This window comes from Dermacentor variabilis, chromosome 3 (assembly GCF_050947875.1).
Source record: "Dermacentor variabilis isolate Ectoservices chromosome 3, ASM5094787v1, whole genome shotgun sequence".
Taxonomy (NCBI): Eukaryota; Metazoa; Arthropoda; class Arachnida; order Ixodida; family Ixodidae; genus Dermacentor; species Dermacentor variabilis.
The window spans coordinates 146,232,862-146,249,563 of record NC_134570.1 but is presented as its reverse complement, the minus strand read 5'-3'; the positions used below and the strand labels follow the sequence as shown (position 1 = coordinate 146,249,563).

Genomic DNA, 16,702 nt, shown 5'->3' with positions numbered 1-16,702 from the left:
CCACCGAGAATTTCGTCTTCTAGGCGCCGAACCCGACGGGAGCTGGGAAGTTTGGAGCGATCATACGGCTTCGCATGGCGCGTCTGGTGGATTGGATCCGACCGGCGGCTGCGGCATGGCACGTTTGGATCCAATCCATAGTTTAATTCGAGAAAATGGTGCTTCCGTTGGGAACTTAGGTTGTTGTGCTGGCGTTTCTAGAGGAAGGAGGATAGCGGGTGGCGGTGCGAAACGCGTTTGAAGAAATGGCAGAAAGTGAATTCCGGCGTCGTTTTCGTTTCTCGAAGCAAATAATTCGTTGATTGTACAACGCAGTCGACCCCATCATCGGTGCCAGCGAGCCATGGAATGTTGTCACTGCCTCTTGAAAATGCGCGACTTTTCCCGTCGTTTTTTTTCTTCTCGCTGTGCGCGACACCACCTAGGGACGACGCAAAGAAACTAATAGTTATAAATTGCAGTAGTCACACCTACTACTATTTGAAAACGTGTTTGGGCTTGAGAAGAAAAAATATTTTTTTTAGATAAAGATTTCATTCATTTGGAAGACGAGAAACATTTCGTTTTGTAGTATACTGTCCGCAAGCAGACGACAAACAACGGAAGTAAACTTCCGGGGAGGTCACCGCTTCCTGATTGGCTGCTCTCTCCGACCTGTTGTCACAAATTTCGCATACTGGCACATTGTGACGTTGCAGCAACCGAACAGAACGCGTTTCGAACAAAATATCGCCGATCGCGCCCCAGGTCACTTCGCTTTATGCTGCCGCCGCGCTCGCTAACATCAGCGTTTTGACAACGAGTGTTCGCGTACGTCGAATGTGAAATGTTCGTGTTTGCTCGTGTGCGCTGACACCACGCTTGTTAATTCATTTAGTAAGCGAATGCCTCGTAGTTTGCACGCCCGAAAAAACTGCCATCCTTACTTCGTATAGCTGCCTACTAATTTGCTCTCGCAATTGATGCATCGCCTTTCGGGTGAAACTGCGACTTTTTTATTCGAAGTTATGCCTCGTTTAGCACTTTATGAATGAGAGCTTAAATGGCTTGCTATGTACACGCACATAGAATTAACCTTATTGAAGCAAAGATATGGATTGGTCCGTATTTTCGGAATTTGGGCTTGAAGCACGTGCACCCCCGCCAACGGTTCTTGTTTTCGAATGCCGTATTAGGCGTTTTGCGCCGTCTCGGCCACTCGGATGAACGAGGCCCGTGCACGGCTTTCAAAGAAGCTCGCGTCCCTTTTCGCCTCTAGGCATACAGGCAGAAAGGCAGCGACACTTCTAGAGCTCGGGGTACGTAACCTTTTCACTGAATAAACAAGACCAAAGCAAACGATGAGCATGCTAGCTCGCAGTTTTAAAGAATATGAAATGTACACCTGCGTGCGCTGTGAACGAAAAGTTCGGAGTGCGGTTTCGTCCCGTCTGTCCGGAGCCACATGGGGATGGGGTCACCGTCGGGGGAAAAAAGAGGAAAAAATAAGAAAACAGCACGTGCAGATAATTTGGATCTATAGAATGGAACTCGAAAATGTCAGGAAACAAGTGGCATTTCTGAGGCACCAACGGACATAGGCTATTCGAGCGAAGACGACGTTTAAAATGGAGCTGCTAGAACCTAGCTTGGATTTCTCTTGACGTTCGCAGCTTCGCCGACCTGGGGCAGAGAGAACTGAGGGAGAGAGAAAGCAGAGTATAAAAATAGCATCGCGCAGCATAGCGACGCGGCGAGGGTGTATGGAGCGTAGCGGAGGAGAAGGAGCGGCGCGTAGGGGACACAGGTGGTGTAACATCATTGCTCTCCGAGAAAAACCCGCGCGCTCGCTTCGGCGGTCCTCTTTCTCACAGTGCAAAAAAATGTAGGCGTCACTTTGTTTTCCCGAACACCAGGCACCAGTGGAGCTGGGGGAACCCCAGAAGAAAGTTAAACTAATTGTGCAGTTGGGCACCACTTTACTGGCCTTCCCCCAGCTCCACTGGTCTCTAGTGTTTGCGATAGCAGAGCCACGCATAATCTTTATTTTATGGAAACATACGTCATTTGTAACGACGAGTACTTTCAGCTTCAGTGCGAAATTTCTTCCCAAGGAATCCTCCTCTTATTTTTGTTTCGAGAATCTTTCATTTGACATCCCAAACAAGTGGACAGTGCACTACTTGAGTGATGAACAGCTCGTTGAAGACAGAGTGAGACATTGAAAACTGGCAGGACTTCGTTTGCTAGAACCGTCTGATCAAGCGGCCGAAATCCCCGCGCTGCCCGCGTTTTTGCCACGCCGCTTTGATCCATGTGCCACGTCATTTGATCCTTTTGCCACGTCATTGCTCACGGGTGCTTCGCCATTGGTTGGCCCTATGGCAGCTCGAGAATTTTTTCAAACGTTTCGATCGTGGTCGCAGTGGCGCACGCCGCTTGGGAAGCTTGTCTTGGTAAAGGAGGCTTGCGCGCGACAGTCGCCGCGTCGTTTCTCGACTAAAATCGCTTGCATACCAAGCGGTGACCGCAAGCGTGGAGAGCGTTGGCTCTCTCTCCTGAGCGTGGGAGCTTCAGACTCAATAAAAGCCACCCCTGCCAATGGACGTTAGCCTTTAGCAGATTTGAGCAAGCTATTGGGGGCGAGGACTTACGGAGTCGCCATCTGTCGGAAGCGCCTCCTTTGCGTAGTATGAGGGATCGCGCAGAACGCTCCTAATAGGGCTGGCTCTCGGCGCTCAATAAAAACACGCGGGAGCCCTCCTGGACATTTCTGTAACTACTTTTGAAACGACGGAAGTTTTCTACCGTCAAGATAATAATCTTCCGCAAGTAGAAAGCACAGAATAGTTTACAGACGCTGCATTTTGCAGAATACGTACAGTGAACGCCACTGCGCGTGATCGCCGCTATGGAGTCTCCTGAACCGGCTTCTTGCTCGAAAGGTAGGCGAACGGCGAGAGCACACTATGTGAAATATGTTCTTCTAGTGAGCGGTCTGCATAACCAAGTGGCGCATAACAGAATGAAGCCTGAATGAAGCGATCGCACGCGTTCGCAGCGACCGACTGCGTGTCTGCATGCATGTCCGCGCACAATGTTTCCCTTTCGCTGCGAGCGCGTTTTTACATCGTGCCGTGACTTTTATTTAGGCCGAAGAATATGAGTATTGGACAGTACACAAGCAACCATTGTTTCGTGGACGCTATCAGAGCTGTTAAAAAATAATTTAAGCTATAGCGACTTCGACGACTACGGCGACTGTGATGTGACCTAGCGACGATACAATCTTTTTTTTCTTCTTTCTTCTTCTTTTAAATTCTTGGTCGTTTCAATATTATTTCTCAAGTTGCGTCGTACTGTGTGTTTATCGGTCTTCTCAGCGTGCGATTTCCCGCTGCTACTTTTTCGTAATCCAGCGCATTAATTCATCACACAAACATAACCATATCCATGCCTTTCATTAATGTGCTTCTTACCGTTCCCTTTTGATTCCAGTGAACTTGCCGATATCTAGGGTCAACAAGTTCATAGACCGAACCGTCATGACATTAGCCGGGCAGCGGGCGAGGGCGAGCGTATCAGTGCATGTTTTCTGCTGCTCACCGAACGTCGCAGTCCCGGCGCCGTAGCAGAAATCTTCCTCGCGTCTGTACTTGCTGCATACACGAGTTGTAGCCGATGGCTGTTTGCCGGTTTTAAGTATCGCGAGCCAAGCTTCACGCAGCTTTTTGTCCTGCGGCTGCGTGTGAATAAGGGTGACACCGGGCTCCGTTGCGTACGCCCGGCACTGCGGCACCGTGCAGTAGCCTACCATGCTGCACGCCTCCAAAGGCAGCCACTACCTATTGTAGTGCTTTCTAATGTTATCAAGCAGACACCCAAGACGGGAAAGCCTCATCACTTAATCAGAACCGCAGCGCAAGTGGCACTTTATAAACTTTCGTTTTCAGCTTGCTTCGGCGCTTCCAAAGGAGCCGACGCGGCCGCTGTGTCCACGTGATCTCTCGTGCACGTTACGCCGACAATGGCGCCAGCTTCTGCGGTGGTGCAGCTCGCCTCCAATAGTCGTGGACATGTTTCTGTGGCTATGAAGGGAAAGCTAGGGGGGCGTTGCTGCTGCACATGTGTTACCGCACCAAGTACTCCGGCAGAGTTTTACAGTGTTTTTGGTTGCTGGGAGGAGACGCTGAATCGACGCAGCTTCCACGTTCGACAGTTTCACGTTTCCCCGGACGCGGAAGGGAAAAGCCGCAAAATAAGTAAACCTTTACACTAAGTGGCGTATCCAGTCTTATATAACTGTTGCTAATAAGGTGTTTATGTTTTGTCTTCCCCAGCTTAAACTGACGTGGATCACAACGCGGGACTCTATTCAGAAGCGCTTTAACTTGTGCGTGCTTTGCCTCCGCAGCTTTCCTTTCATAGCCACAGAAACTGTATGTAAGTATAGAGTGCGTGTCGCTCTCCGCGAGGAAGCTTGTAGGGCTCACCGCTCCTTAACGATGTAATTAAACGTTCGTTGTTCATCGTTACGTCGCCGCCGCGTCTCGGACCCCTTCAGGACTTGTGAGCCGCTGAAAAGTGCAGTCAGTGACGCGGTCCTGAGCAGCCTGGGTGCACCGTTTGTAACAACATACATAACAACAAACACAGTAATAAAAATAAAGTTGCAGGCTAGCTTTAATTAAAAAGAACATGGTTTCAATCAAGGAAGCTCTTTATTTCTTGCTATTCTGTTGGTTTGTTTCAAGTGAAATGGGAAACTCCACAACAGCAGATAGGCCAAGAATCATGTTATAGCATGGAACAGGTATGAAAAAGAAAATAGAAAAAAAAGGGAATATAGCAGTAAATGAATAAACGCTATTAAGACACATAGAGAACGAACACGCGCCTTTGACGATGGTAGCGGGAAATTAAAATAGATACACTACAGAGGTCTATAATACTGCCGGCTACTAGGGACATGAACAAATTGCTAATCAGAATAATAAAATTCAAATTAGCATGATATTCTCTCTGTTTGATGCATAACATAAAGTGAGGCGTCGCATACGTTCCTATGGCAGTAACCAAGTTTCGAGGCCTCAACAGGGAGAACCAGCTAATGCGAAAGTGGCAGGCCAGAGTGTTTTTTTTTTAAATTGCAAAGGCACTTAGGTTAAAAAGGTTGATATATCGTCATTTTTAGTGAAAAGAAATTAGACTTCACGCACGAAGACAAACTGATTTGCGCAAATGCAAATGCAGTGAAAGTATATACTTCGCAACACATTCTCATGAACGAAACTTCGAGCATTCGTGTGAGAGGCCACCTGCGCGCCAATAAATGACAGTGTGCGTCAAGTAAGAGCTGAAGAACGCTGACGATTTAGAATGGCGTTCAATAACACCGAACGTTCTTAACCGCGCAGCGGCAACATACGGTGCGCTGCAGTTTGCGCTGTAGCTCTTAACTACGGAACATGAATGCGACAGTCAACCTTCCAGTTCTACGCCGTTGGACTGACCCTAGCACGAGCAGTTTTAAGTAACGGAAAGAATATATGCATAGCTAGGGTATATTTATCTATCGTTATGTGGAGCTGTGCTCTCTGCTTTCTCTTTATAAAATCAGTATTTATGAAAAATTGTAGGCGAGGGGAGCTCAGCATATTTTAGCACATTTGCTGAAAGTCTTGTGTGAAAGAAAGAAATGACGGGCTGAGAAATAGTGAGAGAGAGAGAGAAAGAGGGTGAGAGTGCCGGATCTTGTTGAGTAACGTTTACTATACCTAATTTTGATTTATTTCGGCAGTGCTCGCCAACCTTTTATCTGTTTCAGCTGTACTGGTTCTCAATAGGGTAGTGAGCATCGCGGAAGAAAAATGATCTGGAGCGTGGCGAGCCTCAGCTTGGTGGTCCTGTGCTCGGTTTCAAGCGGAAGCGGTGCCAAGACTGCTGCCGTGGCTCCAACTACCTTAGCTGAAGCCGGAAAACGTGTCGAGAAGCTCGCGGATCTCTTCTCCGACATTAGAGGTGAGCAAACCCTCGTTTCTTTTTCTCGCGATGTGGTTTGGCTTACTAAAGACTCTCTTGGAAATGTTCCAAATTTTCGTCGCCAGCTTTCTACGACATTTGATTGCGGAGAGACATTTGGCACGATGTACACATAAGTGGTCTGCCAAATAAAAGAAGCAGTTGAAGTAAACAACAGAAGAAGTAAGAGTCAATCTCAAACGTGAGCCACTTGCACTAAGAATGCAGGAATGGTGAGGGAACGCAAGTTATGAACAGTGGCAATGTGAAAGCTGTTGAAGCGACAGCTTATTTCTCAAAGCTTCAGAACAAATTCAAGGTTCTATGTGACTACCTTTGCCAATACGTCTTGCTCACAGATCGAAATGAATATGTTAGGCAGGTGCTGCTTAGAATAGTGACTTGTAATTCGATTAAGCAAGGAGATTTCCGAAGAAACAGCCGATGCGTGTATGAGTCGGGTTTCAACGATGTTTTTGCTGCTATACGGGAACACTGCCGCTTAATTCATATTTAGCATTAATAGCATCTCGATTTATCGCCATTTCTGTGAGCTTAACCGGTTTGTACGCTAGAAGCTCTGGTCACTGTAGAGCTCGCACATTCAAATGTTGCAGCAAATCCTTCTGCGCTACCGCGAAGTCCTTTTTTATTATATTTTGGTATCATTTACATATATTTGAGGCTGTGTTCTATCCAAGAAGGAGAGTCTTCGAGGAGAAACAAAGAAACAACTATTTGGAAACATAAATAAATCAGCCTTTATTGTATTGAAGTCCAAAATGCCACATAGGCATAATTATTGAGAAAGAAGTAAAGCTATAGAAGTGCTAACATTTTCTCAAAATTAAGTATTGTCTCATGGTAGTAACGATCAAGAACGCAGTAGCAAAACTGTGAGCGGATAAAACTAATTCTTTATTGGGCGAGCGTATGCCGAGAAAAACAGGCTGCACTCAAAGAACAACGATAGCGGCTAAGGCAGTCGGCGATCGTCGGAAATCTCATCAGTTGGTCAAGCGCGTCGGTTTTTATACGTGAGTCGTCGAAGGTTCCAGAGTAATCGCTGGTGTCTGCGTGTCTTCCAGAAAGTACCACACAATTGCCGCCGCGCATACACGCAGTCAGATTACACAAGGTTCAGACAACAGACAGCGGATAGGAGCATCGATAACATTCTAGAAACTTTCGATATATGCATGCGCGTCCTGAGCGATTTACGCGGTGAAACACAATAACTCCATAAGCAAGTACTCAATTCAATACTCCCCTCTTAAGAAGCATCGTCCTCGTGCTGCAAACACAAAAGTAAGAAACAAGAGCACCCGTTGTAAAGAGACAACAAAATAACAAAGTTCGTCAGCGTTTTTGAAATGGCTTAAGACGCACCACGTGGGCCGCTTTAGATCATGCGCGGCGCCGCTGTGATTGCGAAAGACCGTCTGGCACGACCTCATGTTGCAGTGCGGCTATACGTCGCATGATCTTGTAAGATCCGAAATAGCGTCGCTGTAGTTTCTCGATGAGTCCTCGTCGGCATATCGGGGTGGAAACCTAAACATGGTTGCCAGGCGTCCACGTAGCGCCGTCAAAGATTGTAGTGCTGGCTGTCGGTTCTTTGCTGGCTCTTGATCCGCAGGCGGGTGAGCTTTCGGGCTTCTTCGGAGCGCTGGAGATATTCGGGGACGAGGACATCATCTTCGGCGGTGACGAGCTCCAGTATGGCTTCGTGAGTCGTCGTCGGGTTTCTTCCGTAATCCAGCTTGAACAGCGTTATCTGCGTTATTTCTTGCATTCGCGTGTTGTAAGCAGAGCTGATATAGTGAAGCACGGCACCCCACGCCATGTGTTCGACATCGATGTACATCGCTAACATGTCCGCAAGCGTCTCGCTTAGTGGACCCGTCAGGCCATTCTTCTGCGGGTGGTAAGCAGTGGTCCTCCAGTGACATGTATGGGCTATGCTGCAGGATGGCTTGACCAAGGCAAGCTGCAAAATAAGTTTCTTTGTCACGAATTAGGACTTCTGGCCTACCATGTCGCAGCAAGATGTCCTCGACGAAAAATTTGGCTACTTCCACTGCACTACCTTTCGTGAGGGCTTTCGTTTCAGCGTTGCGGGTGAGGTAATGGGTGGCCATGACGGTCCACTTGTTTTCAGATGTTGACGTCAAAAATGGCCCTAACAAATCAATGCCGATCTGCTGAAACTATCAGCAAGGAGGCTCGATCGGCTGTAGTGCATCCTCTGGCCTAGTCGGTGGTGTCTTGAGCCGCTGCCAGTCGCGGCATGTTGTGACGTGGGGGACGACGTCGGCGGTCACGCGCGGCCAATAGTGCTTGCATACTTGCGAGCATACGGGAAAAGCCGAGGTGCACTGCTGTCTGATCGTCGTGCAAGGCATGGAAGACCTCTAGCCAGAGTGCTGCTAGCACAACAAGAAAGTAGTTTGTGCAGACTGGGGAAAGTTCTTTTTACGAGGACGTCGTTGCGCAAGCAAAACGAAGACAATCCACCCCAAAATACCCTAATGACAAGGTCTGTCTTGGCTTCTAAGTAATCAGCGAGGCTCCGCAGCGCCGGGTCTGCACGTTACTGTTCGGCGAAGTCGTCTGCAGCTTTTGTTCCTAGGAAGGCGTCGTCGTCCAGCTCGCCTTGCGGTGGCGGCTCAATAGGAGCGTGCGACACGCAATCGGCGTCAGAATGCTTCCTGCCAGACTTATGCACCACGGTTATGTAGAATTCCTGGAGTTGGAGACTCCATCATGCTAGGCGACCTGAAGGATCCTTTAAGTTTGCCAACCAACGCAAGGCGTGGTGGTCGCTTACCACTTTGAAGTGCCTTCCATATATCTAAGGCCGAAATTTTGCCGTAAACCAAATGATCGCAAAGCACTCTATCTATGTCGTAGAATGCGCTTCAGCTTTTGACAGCGACTGGCTAGCGTAAGCTATTAAGCTTTCAGCTCCGTCCTAATAGCCTAGGCACGGAAACGATGTCTAGGCCACTTGCGTCGGTATGGATTCCCGTCTCGGCGTCGTAGTCGAATTGTCAAAGCACCGGCGGTGACTGCAGCCGTCGTTTGAGCTCCTCAAATGCGTCACTTAAAGGCGACGTCGGCTTTCGTGAGATCAGTTAACGGTTCCTGAATGCTTGAGAAGCCGTTCACAAATTGCCGGTAAAAGGCACACTAATCAAGGAATCGGCGCACTGCCTTCTTATCGACTGGTCGCTGGAACGTAGCGATGGCAGTTATCTTCTGTGGGTCATGATGGACTCCAGACTTACTGAAGACGTAGCCTAGGAAGAGAAGTTCTTCGTAAGCGAAACGACACTTTTGCGGCTTCAGGGTGTGTCCAGATGAATTGATCGCCTGTAGTACTGTCTGATGCTGCTTCAAGTGACCCTAGATGTTCGTGGCAAACACTACAACGTCATTAAAGTAGACGAGACAAGTATGCTAGTTCAATCCTGCCAAGACTGTGTCCATCACGCGCTGGAACGTTGCAGAGGCAAAGTCCGAACGTCATCACATTGAGCTCGCAGACGCCGTCTGGCGTGATAAACGCAGTCTTCTCTCGATCCCTTTCGGCGACTGCTATTCGCCAATAACCAGTCATGAGATACATCGACAAAAGGTACTGGGCATTGCACAGCCAGTGTAATGCGTCGTCTATCCGTGAGAGGGGGTTTACGTCATCCTTCGTTATTTTGTTGGAGCGGCGAATTATCGACGCAGAAGCGCAGACTTCTATACTTTTCTTCACTAAGACCACAAGAGACGCCCACAGGCTTTTCGACGGCTGATTGATAACGCCGTGTAGCTTTTGCTCGGCTTGCTGCCTTATGGCTGCTCGTTCTCGCGTCGACACTCGTTAAGGACCCTGGCGGCGTGGCCAAGCGGATTCTTCGGTTATTATTCTTTGCCTTGCAACTAGTGTTTGCGGAATTTGCGATGACGTCGAAAAGCAGTCTTTGTATCACCGAAGAAGACTTTCGAGCTGTTGTTGCTAACTCATGGGGAGGCTTGAATTTATGTCGAAGACTGCTTCGGAAACTATGGTCGTCGAGTTAGACTCGGTGGAATTCGAAACGACGAACGCATTGTTGGTTTCCACAATTTCCTCGTGGTATGCGATCGTCGTGCCCTTGTTTACGTGCTTGAACTCCTTGCTGATGTTGGCCAACATCACTTTCGCTTTCCGTCCGTGCAGTCGAGCGATTCTTCTTGTGACGCAAATTTCATGATTGGGCAGTAGACGTTGATCGCCCTCGATGAGGCCTTCTACCTCTAACGGTGTTTCGGTGCCGACGGAGGTGACGATGCTGGAGCGAGGCGGGATGCTCACTCGAACTTCGAGTGCACTCAAGGCGCGGTGACTACGAGAGCTCTCCGGTGGTATCGCTTGATCTTCAGATAGCGTTATCTTCTTCGACTTCAAGTCAATGATTGTTCCGTGTTGGTTCAGGAGGTCTATGCCCAGAATTATGCCTCCTGAATACTGTTGGAGGATAACGAAGGTGGCAGCGTAGGTTCGGTTATGCACGGAAATTTTTGCCTTGCAGATTGCAGTCGACGTTATTAGATGTCCTCAAGTGGTCCAAATTTGAGGGCATTCCTATGCATTCTTAACCTTCTTCGACTGGGTGGCAATGGGTCCACTCATGACGGAGTATTCGGCTATGCGTCCACTAAGACGGTAACTCCGTGGCCATCGTGAAGCAGGTCGAGCTCGGTGGTTCTATGTCTTGGGTTGCAGTTAGGTTTTGGCGTCGGATCACGGTTTCGTCGTGTTGACATGTGTCTGGAAAGTAGCACCGTCGGGATTTTTTTTGTCGGCGTATTCTTTGCTTCTATGCTTCGTTGGGGTGGCGGCGTCTCGCTGATATGTTGTCGAGATATTCTTTTCGATGACTTCGGCGGTGCAGGATCTTCGTCAGCAACTACACCGCTATCGGTTACTGCTTTTACATTTCCGCATATGGGCTCACAGGCCGGCCCCTGGCTAGGCAAGTGTTGGTCAGTGTAGCTGTTGCGGGGACAACTAGTGGCCAGGTGACGGCTAACGGAGCGGTCGTCGAACGATACACAGAGTAGCGGCGACGTACTCGGTGATATCACGAAGGCGTTCGCTTTGCTGAAGACGCGGTGCGTTGACGGCAAACCGTTCAATTCCCATATCGCTGTGAGGACATCGGCGGTAAATGCGGCCGGCTTCTCCGCTGTGATCAACGCGGACGGCGGTCGGAGGCGCGCCAAATGTCAGCCTTCCTTAGAATGCTACGCGAGGCGATGTGTTGCATGCTGGCGGTGGCGGTGGTGGACGATTGAACTGTGGCGTTACAAGGCGGGGGCGCGGAGGGGGGACGTGACAGCGGGCTACAGCTCCGTACATCATCCCTTCCCGCTGAGGCTGTGGCGATTGATGGACTCCAAGTGATTTTTGGAGCTCCTCTCGTACGACGTCGGTAATTGACGCCACTTGAGGCTGTGATGAAGGTAACAACTTCTGGAGCTCCTCCCGCACGACCGCACTCACAATCTTTCGCAGTGGTTCGGTCAGTGATTCAAGTCCAGCGTAGTTTGTTAACTTCGTACGGTAGCTGAATTGTAGGTTCCGCATTTCCAGTGTTTTCTGGATTCTGGTGGCCTCGCGAGGAAACTCTTCGACGGTCTTCGATGGTCTTTATATCAATTCGGTGAAAAGTTCTTTCACACCGCGCATGAGTAGGCGGACCTTCTTCTGCTAGGACATTTCCGGGTCGGCGTGGTGGAATAGACGGCTCATTTCTTCTGTAAAGATGGCAACGTTCTCGTTAGGTAGCTACACTCAGGCTTGAAATAGAACTTCTGCCTTTTCTTTAGGGGCGATGCTCGTGAAGTTCCCTAGGAAGTTATTGCGGAACAGTTCCCACGTTGTAAGACTGTACTGCCGGTTCTCGAATCATGTCCTCGCGGCATCCTCAAAGGAGGAGTACACGTAGCGCAGCTTAATTATATTCATAGTTTCAGTCGTTGAGGACCGAGATCCTTTCGAAAGCCTTGAGCCGGTTTCCGGATCCTCCGACGAAGCTCCATGGATGGTAGGTGGCTCCCCGTGTTGTTGAAGAACGATGGGAGACGCTGGTGCTGCCATTGCGGTCACTGACTTGGCAACGATCTTCCTGGTTGTCTCACGCAAATGCCCGGGCTCAAGGGGCAGTCTTTTAAGCCTGCGACTAGCTCGCTGGCCCTTGGCGACCACTGTGTCTTCGGGTTTCGGGCTTGGATTACGGCTTTGCGGTACATGAGCTCACGGGCACCTCCACCAGATGTCACGTGGTAGTGACAATCAAGAAAACAATAGGAAGACTGTTAATGGCGAAAACTAAGTCTTTATTGGGCGAACATGTGCCCAGAAAAACAGGCTGCACTCAAAGGATAACGGTAGCGACGAAAGCACTCGGCGATCGTGGAAAATCTCATCAGCGAGTCGAGCGCGCCAGCCTCTATACATGAGCCATCGAAGGTTCTAGAGTAATCATTGGTGCCTGCATGTCTTCGAGAAAGTACTACACAATTCGTGTCGCGCATACTGCAATAAGATTGCACAAGCTTCGATGACAACAGACAGAGGATAGAAGCCCAGATAACACTAGAGAAACTTTCGATACATGAAGGCGCGCTTTGCGCTGATTGACATTTGTTACCCAGTGAAACGCAGTCACCATATATAGAGAAAGTACACATGCCAATATCAAGTGAATGTTACAGATGTAAGCACACGAATCGCGTCGTTTCGAAACGTTTCAGGGCGAGACGCTTCATTGAAAATTATATATTGTGGGATTTCACGTGCCAAAACCACTTTCTGATTATGAGGCACGCCGTTGTGGAGGACTCCGGAAATTTCGACCACCTGGGTTTCTTGAACGTGCTCCTAAATCTAAGTACAAGGGTTTTTTCGCGTTTCGCCCCCATCGAAATGCGGCCGCCGTGGCCGGGATTCGATCCCGCGACCTCGTGCGCAGCAGCCCAACACCATAGCCACTGAGCAACCGCGGCGGGTTGATTCAGATAAAGAAAGGGAACAAATGAAACTTGGTTTTACTTTGAATATATCAAATAATCCAGTTTACAGTAAGTACTTATTAGCATGTACTTCGCAGGCAATATGCGGCCCCGGCATTGTGCCGACCTTCTCCGGGCGGGACAGACGACAAGTGGCCTGTACGACATATTTATTGGGAAAAATGACGTCAAAGGGAAAGTTGTCTACTGCGACATGGACACCGACGGAGGAGGCTGGACGGTGCGTACAGCCATTCTTTTTGCTTTGCAAAGCGTCATTGGCAAGTTCTGCGCTAAGTTCGCCTGTGTATGCGCTCGCAGAATCTCAGGAAAGGAACCAGAGGAGATACTACTGAAAAAAATTATGCAGAAACTCAGCTGGAGTTGTCCAAGTATGCGTAAGCATTGCCCAACTTGCCGGTGTCCACGCAACCAGGTGTCATTATTCATCTTATGAAACTTGATTCAGGCAGTATAAACCCTTATCAAACCTTATCGGTTGTGATCAACCTAATCGCAATTGATCTCATACTTATCAACCCTTATCGGTACTCATAAATCTTATCGGACATGATGCGGCCATTATCAGCGTTATCGGATATGACCAGATCCTTATCAACGCCTATCGGTCCTTATTAACCTTATCAGATTAGCTCCAATCATTAAAGCCGTCATCGCTCTTTAGCACCTGATCCATCGGCGTAGAACCATTATCAACCGTGGTGAGACCCACATAAACCCTCACCACTCCTTGTCGTCTTTACCAACTTATTGACTGCTTATATGTCTGTGTTGCGCGATGCGACGTGTATGCGCGCATTGCGGGCACATTAACGATCTCCTGGTGATCAAAACCAATCCGGAATCGCCCCTCTTCCCCCTACGGCATGCCTCATAATCAAATCGTGGTTTTGGCACGCAAAACAACGAAATTAAATTCAAGTGCACGAGCCCTCAGATATCAGTGGCATTTTTAATGCCATGGCACAGAGAAAGAAATTCAAGAAGAGGGTAGTGTCCCTGTATATGCTCCCGCCGGGAGCAGAGTTGCGCATAGGTCCGGTTTATGATCCAGCTCTGCAGTGGAGCCACTCCTCGCGAGCGCAGGAGGCAAATGCCGCGCGGTGTTCCATTTGATTTTTTGTCTGCTGGTCGCAAGCTACACCCGGCAACCGTACGCAGGCGCTGAGCAAGATGACACTTTTTAATGCTAGCTCAGCTCGAACAATTGGCGTAGCCGGAGAGGTGCCAACCCCCCGAAATGTTTAGTTTGTGTGTACATATATACACGCACATATACAAACCAACGCACGAATGTACATATAAAAAATAGGACCCCCTCGATCCCTGAAATAAAATTCTGACTACACCCAGGACTCGAACAGCTCAAAAGTTCACGTCCAAACGCGCATTACCTTGCAACAAAAAGCGGTGCGATGTTTTTCTGCATGCTTATGAAGTTTTCTCGCGGAGGTGGAAGGCAAGAAATGTTTTAAAGGGCGTTTAAAGAAAACTTCACACATGTGTGGTAGACAATTATGTGAGCGCATTTTGGCTGCCAAAACGAGACAAATAACGAATGTAGCCAACAGAACTATCGTGCCTGCAATTATGTCAGTGACCATTGACCGTCATTCATCACTAAACGTCGTTCGCAGCAGTTGCACCTTTTCGATATATGCGGTGAAGACACGTAAATTTAAACGCATGTCAAATGTTCACATGCGCACATCCTATGCAAAGCTTATTTTTACAAGTCATACCGCAAACTTAACAGCTGCTTCGTAGCAGCAAATCGGCAAGTGGAAAAATATTTAAGATGCACGAGCTTCTTCAAATTTATTTCGTACAAGGGAGTGGATGAGCAATGGCTGGTGGCAGCAGGGGATTAGTGCTGGTTCTTGGAGCCTTGCGGGGGGGGCGTGCGTCTAATTGTCGTACAAAAATCCCTCACGTGACCTGATCCTAGGTGCCTAGGGACAGGATCGTTTAGGGACTTTTGAGAAGGCATGATGGTTGCGCCGAGCGACGCCGCGGCGTGTTCGTTCTCGGCGTGATCGTTCACCGGCTCGCGCGGACCGCGCGTTGTTCAACCTTGCTTATGTGATTGTGCTTGCGTTGCTTGTGTGTTGGTTGTAGCGTTGTAGTGGGAAAGCCGCGAGTAGTGGTGATGCGACAGTGCGGCTTTCGCCTCGGTGAGCTCTGGTAGTACAGAATCTGCGTTGTGTGACCCGTGCTTCCTTGACAATTGAAATGTCGAAGTGGCCTAGCGCCTCGGCAGCGAAGTTCTGCGAACCGCGATGCCGTGGCGTGCGTTGAATCTCCGGCCCACGCCGACCGCTGGTCGTGTGTCTCCGCAGTGGGTTCAGTATTTGTTGGCTAAAAGTCGCGCAGTAGTAGTGGTGTGGCATGTCGGCTTTAAGTCTCGGTGAACTCTGGTGGTGTGAGATCCGTATTTCTGAAGAATTCATTGGTGCTGACGATTGAAATATTCAAGTGGCGTAGCGTCTCGGCAATGCAATTTGCGAACCGGCGCTGTGCAGCAGCGTCGTCGTGTTCGCCCCCTTTTCGGCAGCGTCATCACATCGCACATGCACTTTTACTTGACGGGACTCGTAGGCGGAGGTATTGCACGTGTGTTTCGCCACGACTTACGTAAGTAATATAATGCATAAGGTGGTGTTTGCTCACAACTGTTCACGCGTCCTTGAAATAGGGCAGCGCATGTTTTCAATCGTGTTCAGCGCTAGTGCACTATCCGTCACTTCATGTGATTTACTTTTATCGTGCGCTCTACGACAATTATCGCGTAGTGCTGTGAACATAACGGAGCTTTAGTAATGTCACATGATCTGCCAGAATTCCACGAAATGCAGAGCAGATGTTTAATATTATTCCTACTAAGGGCGCGATAAGCACAGTGAGGTGGAGCCGAATACTGTGCCCTGTAATCTTCAGCTGCATTTGTGCCCGTTTTTCGCGCTCTTAGGACGGGACGCAGGGTTCGGCGCAAAGTTGGGACGAATGAATGTGTATATACTTCTGCAATAACTTCACCGCAACACATTTGTTACCCTGAACATACTGCCCCGCCCGCTTTACTATAATCTCAGGTGCTCTCGAACTCTCTATTTGCCGGTATTTTTTATTTTCACGTGCTGAATGGTCCTACCGCAATACATATATATAGTGAGGTGAAGCTGATTAATGTTGCCAAGTGCTTTGACAGTGTCAGATCTAACAGTTATAGAATGACATGGCCAATACAACAGCTCACACCTTCACTTTAACAATTCTATTAAGACTGTCAAACTAATCTTACGGCACAGAAAAGCAACGTAAACACCTCAAGAGTTGATTCGCAAGTAATACTGGAAAGTTCAAGTCTAGTGACCAAGGGTGTGGTGAAGTGCTTTAAACATTCAACCAACACACCTTAAGTGCTTAAAAATTTCTAGCATATTGATGCAGGCTGATCAGACTTACTTTGATATTGGTTGTTTCACAATGAAAATAATAGTACTGCATAAGAGGACGCAAGCGACTCGTGTGCTGCTTGGTTATGCAAACCACATGGGTGCCAGAAATACCCAAACATGGTGCTTGTTTACACACGCTGCTTGCGTCCACTAATCTAAAGCTCTCTAAT

General features: G+C 48.6%; 1 protein-coding gene across 4 annotated transcripts in view; it reads left to right on the top strand.

Moving 5' to 3' along the window:
- The window catches only part of LOC142576374 (techylectin-5A-like), a 56,887-nt gene that overhangs the window by 9,689 nt on the left and 30,496 nt on the right, over nucleotides 1-16,702 (top strand). For 2 of the 4 annotated variants that reach the window (XM_075686479.1, XM_075686476.1), the window contains exons 2-3: nucleotides 5,807-6,000; nucleotides 13,152-13,294. In XM_075686479.1, the coding sequence (XP_075542594.1) occupies nucleotides 5,850-6,000; nucleotides 13,152-13,294 (294 nt within the window). In that variant the 5' untranslated portion in view covers nucleotides 5,807-5,849. Of the gene's footprint in view, nucleotides 1-5,779; nucleotides 6,001-13,151; nucleotides 13,295-16,702 lie in introns of all 4 variants that reach the window. The other 2 variants (XM_075686477.1, XM_075686478.1) reach the window with 2 other exon arrangements.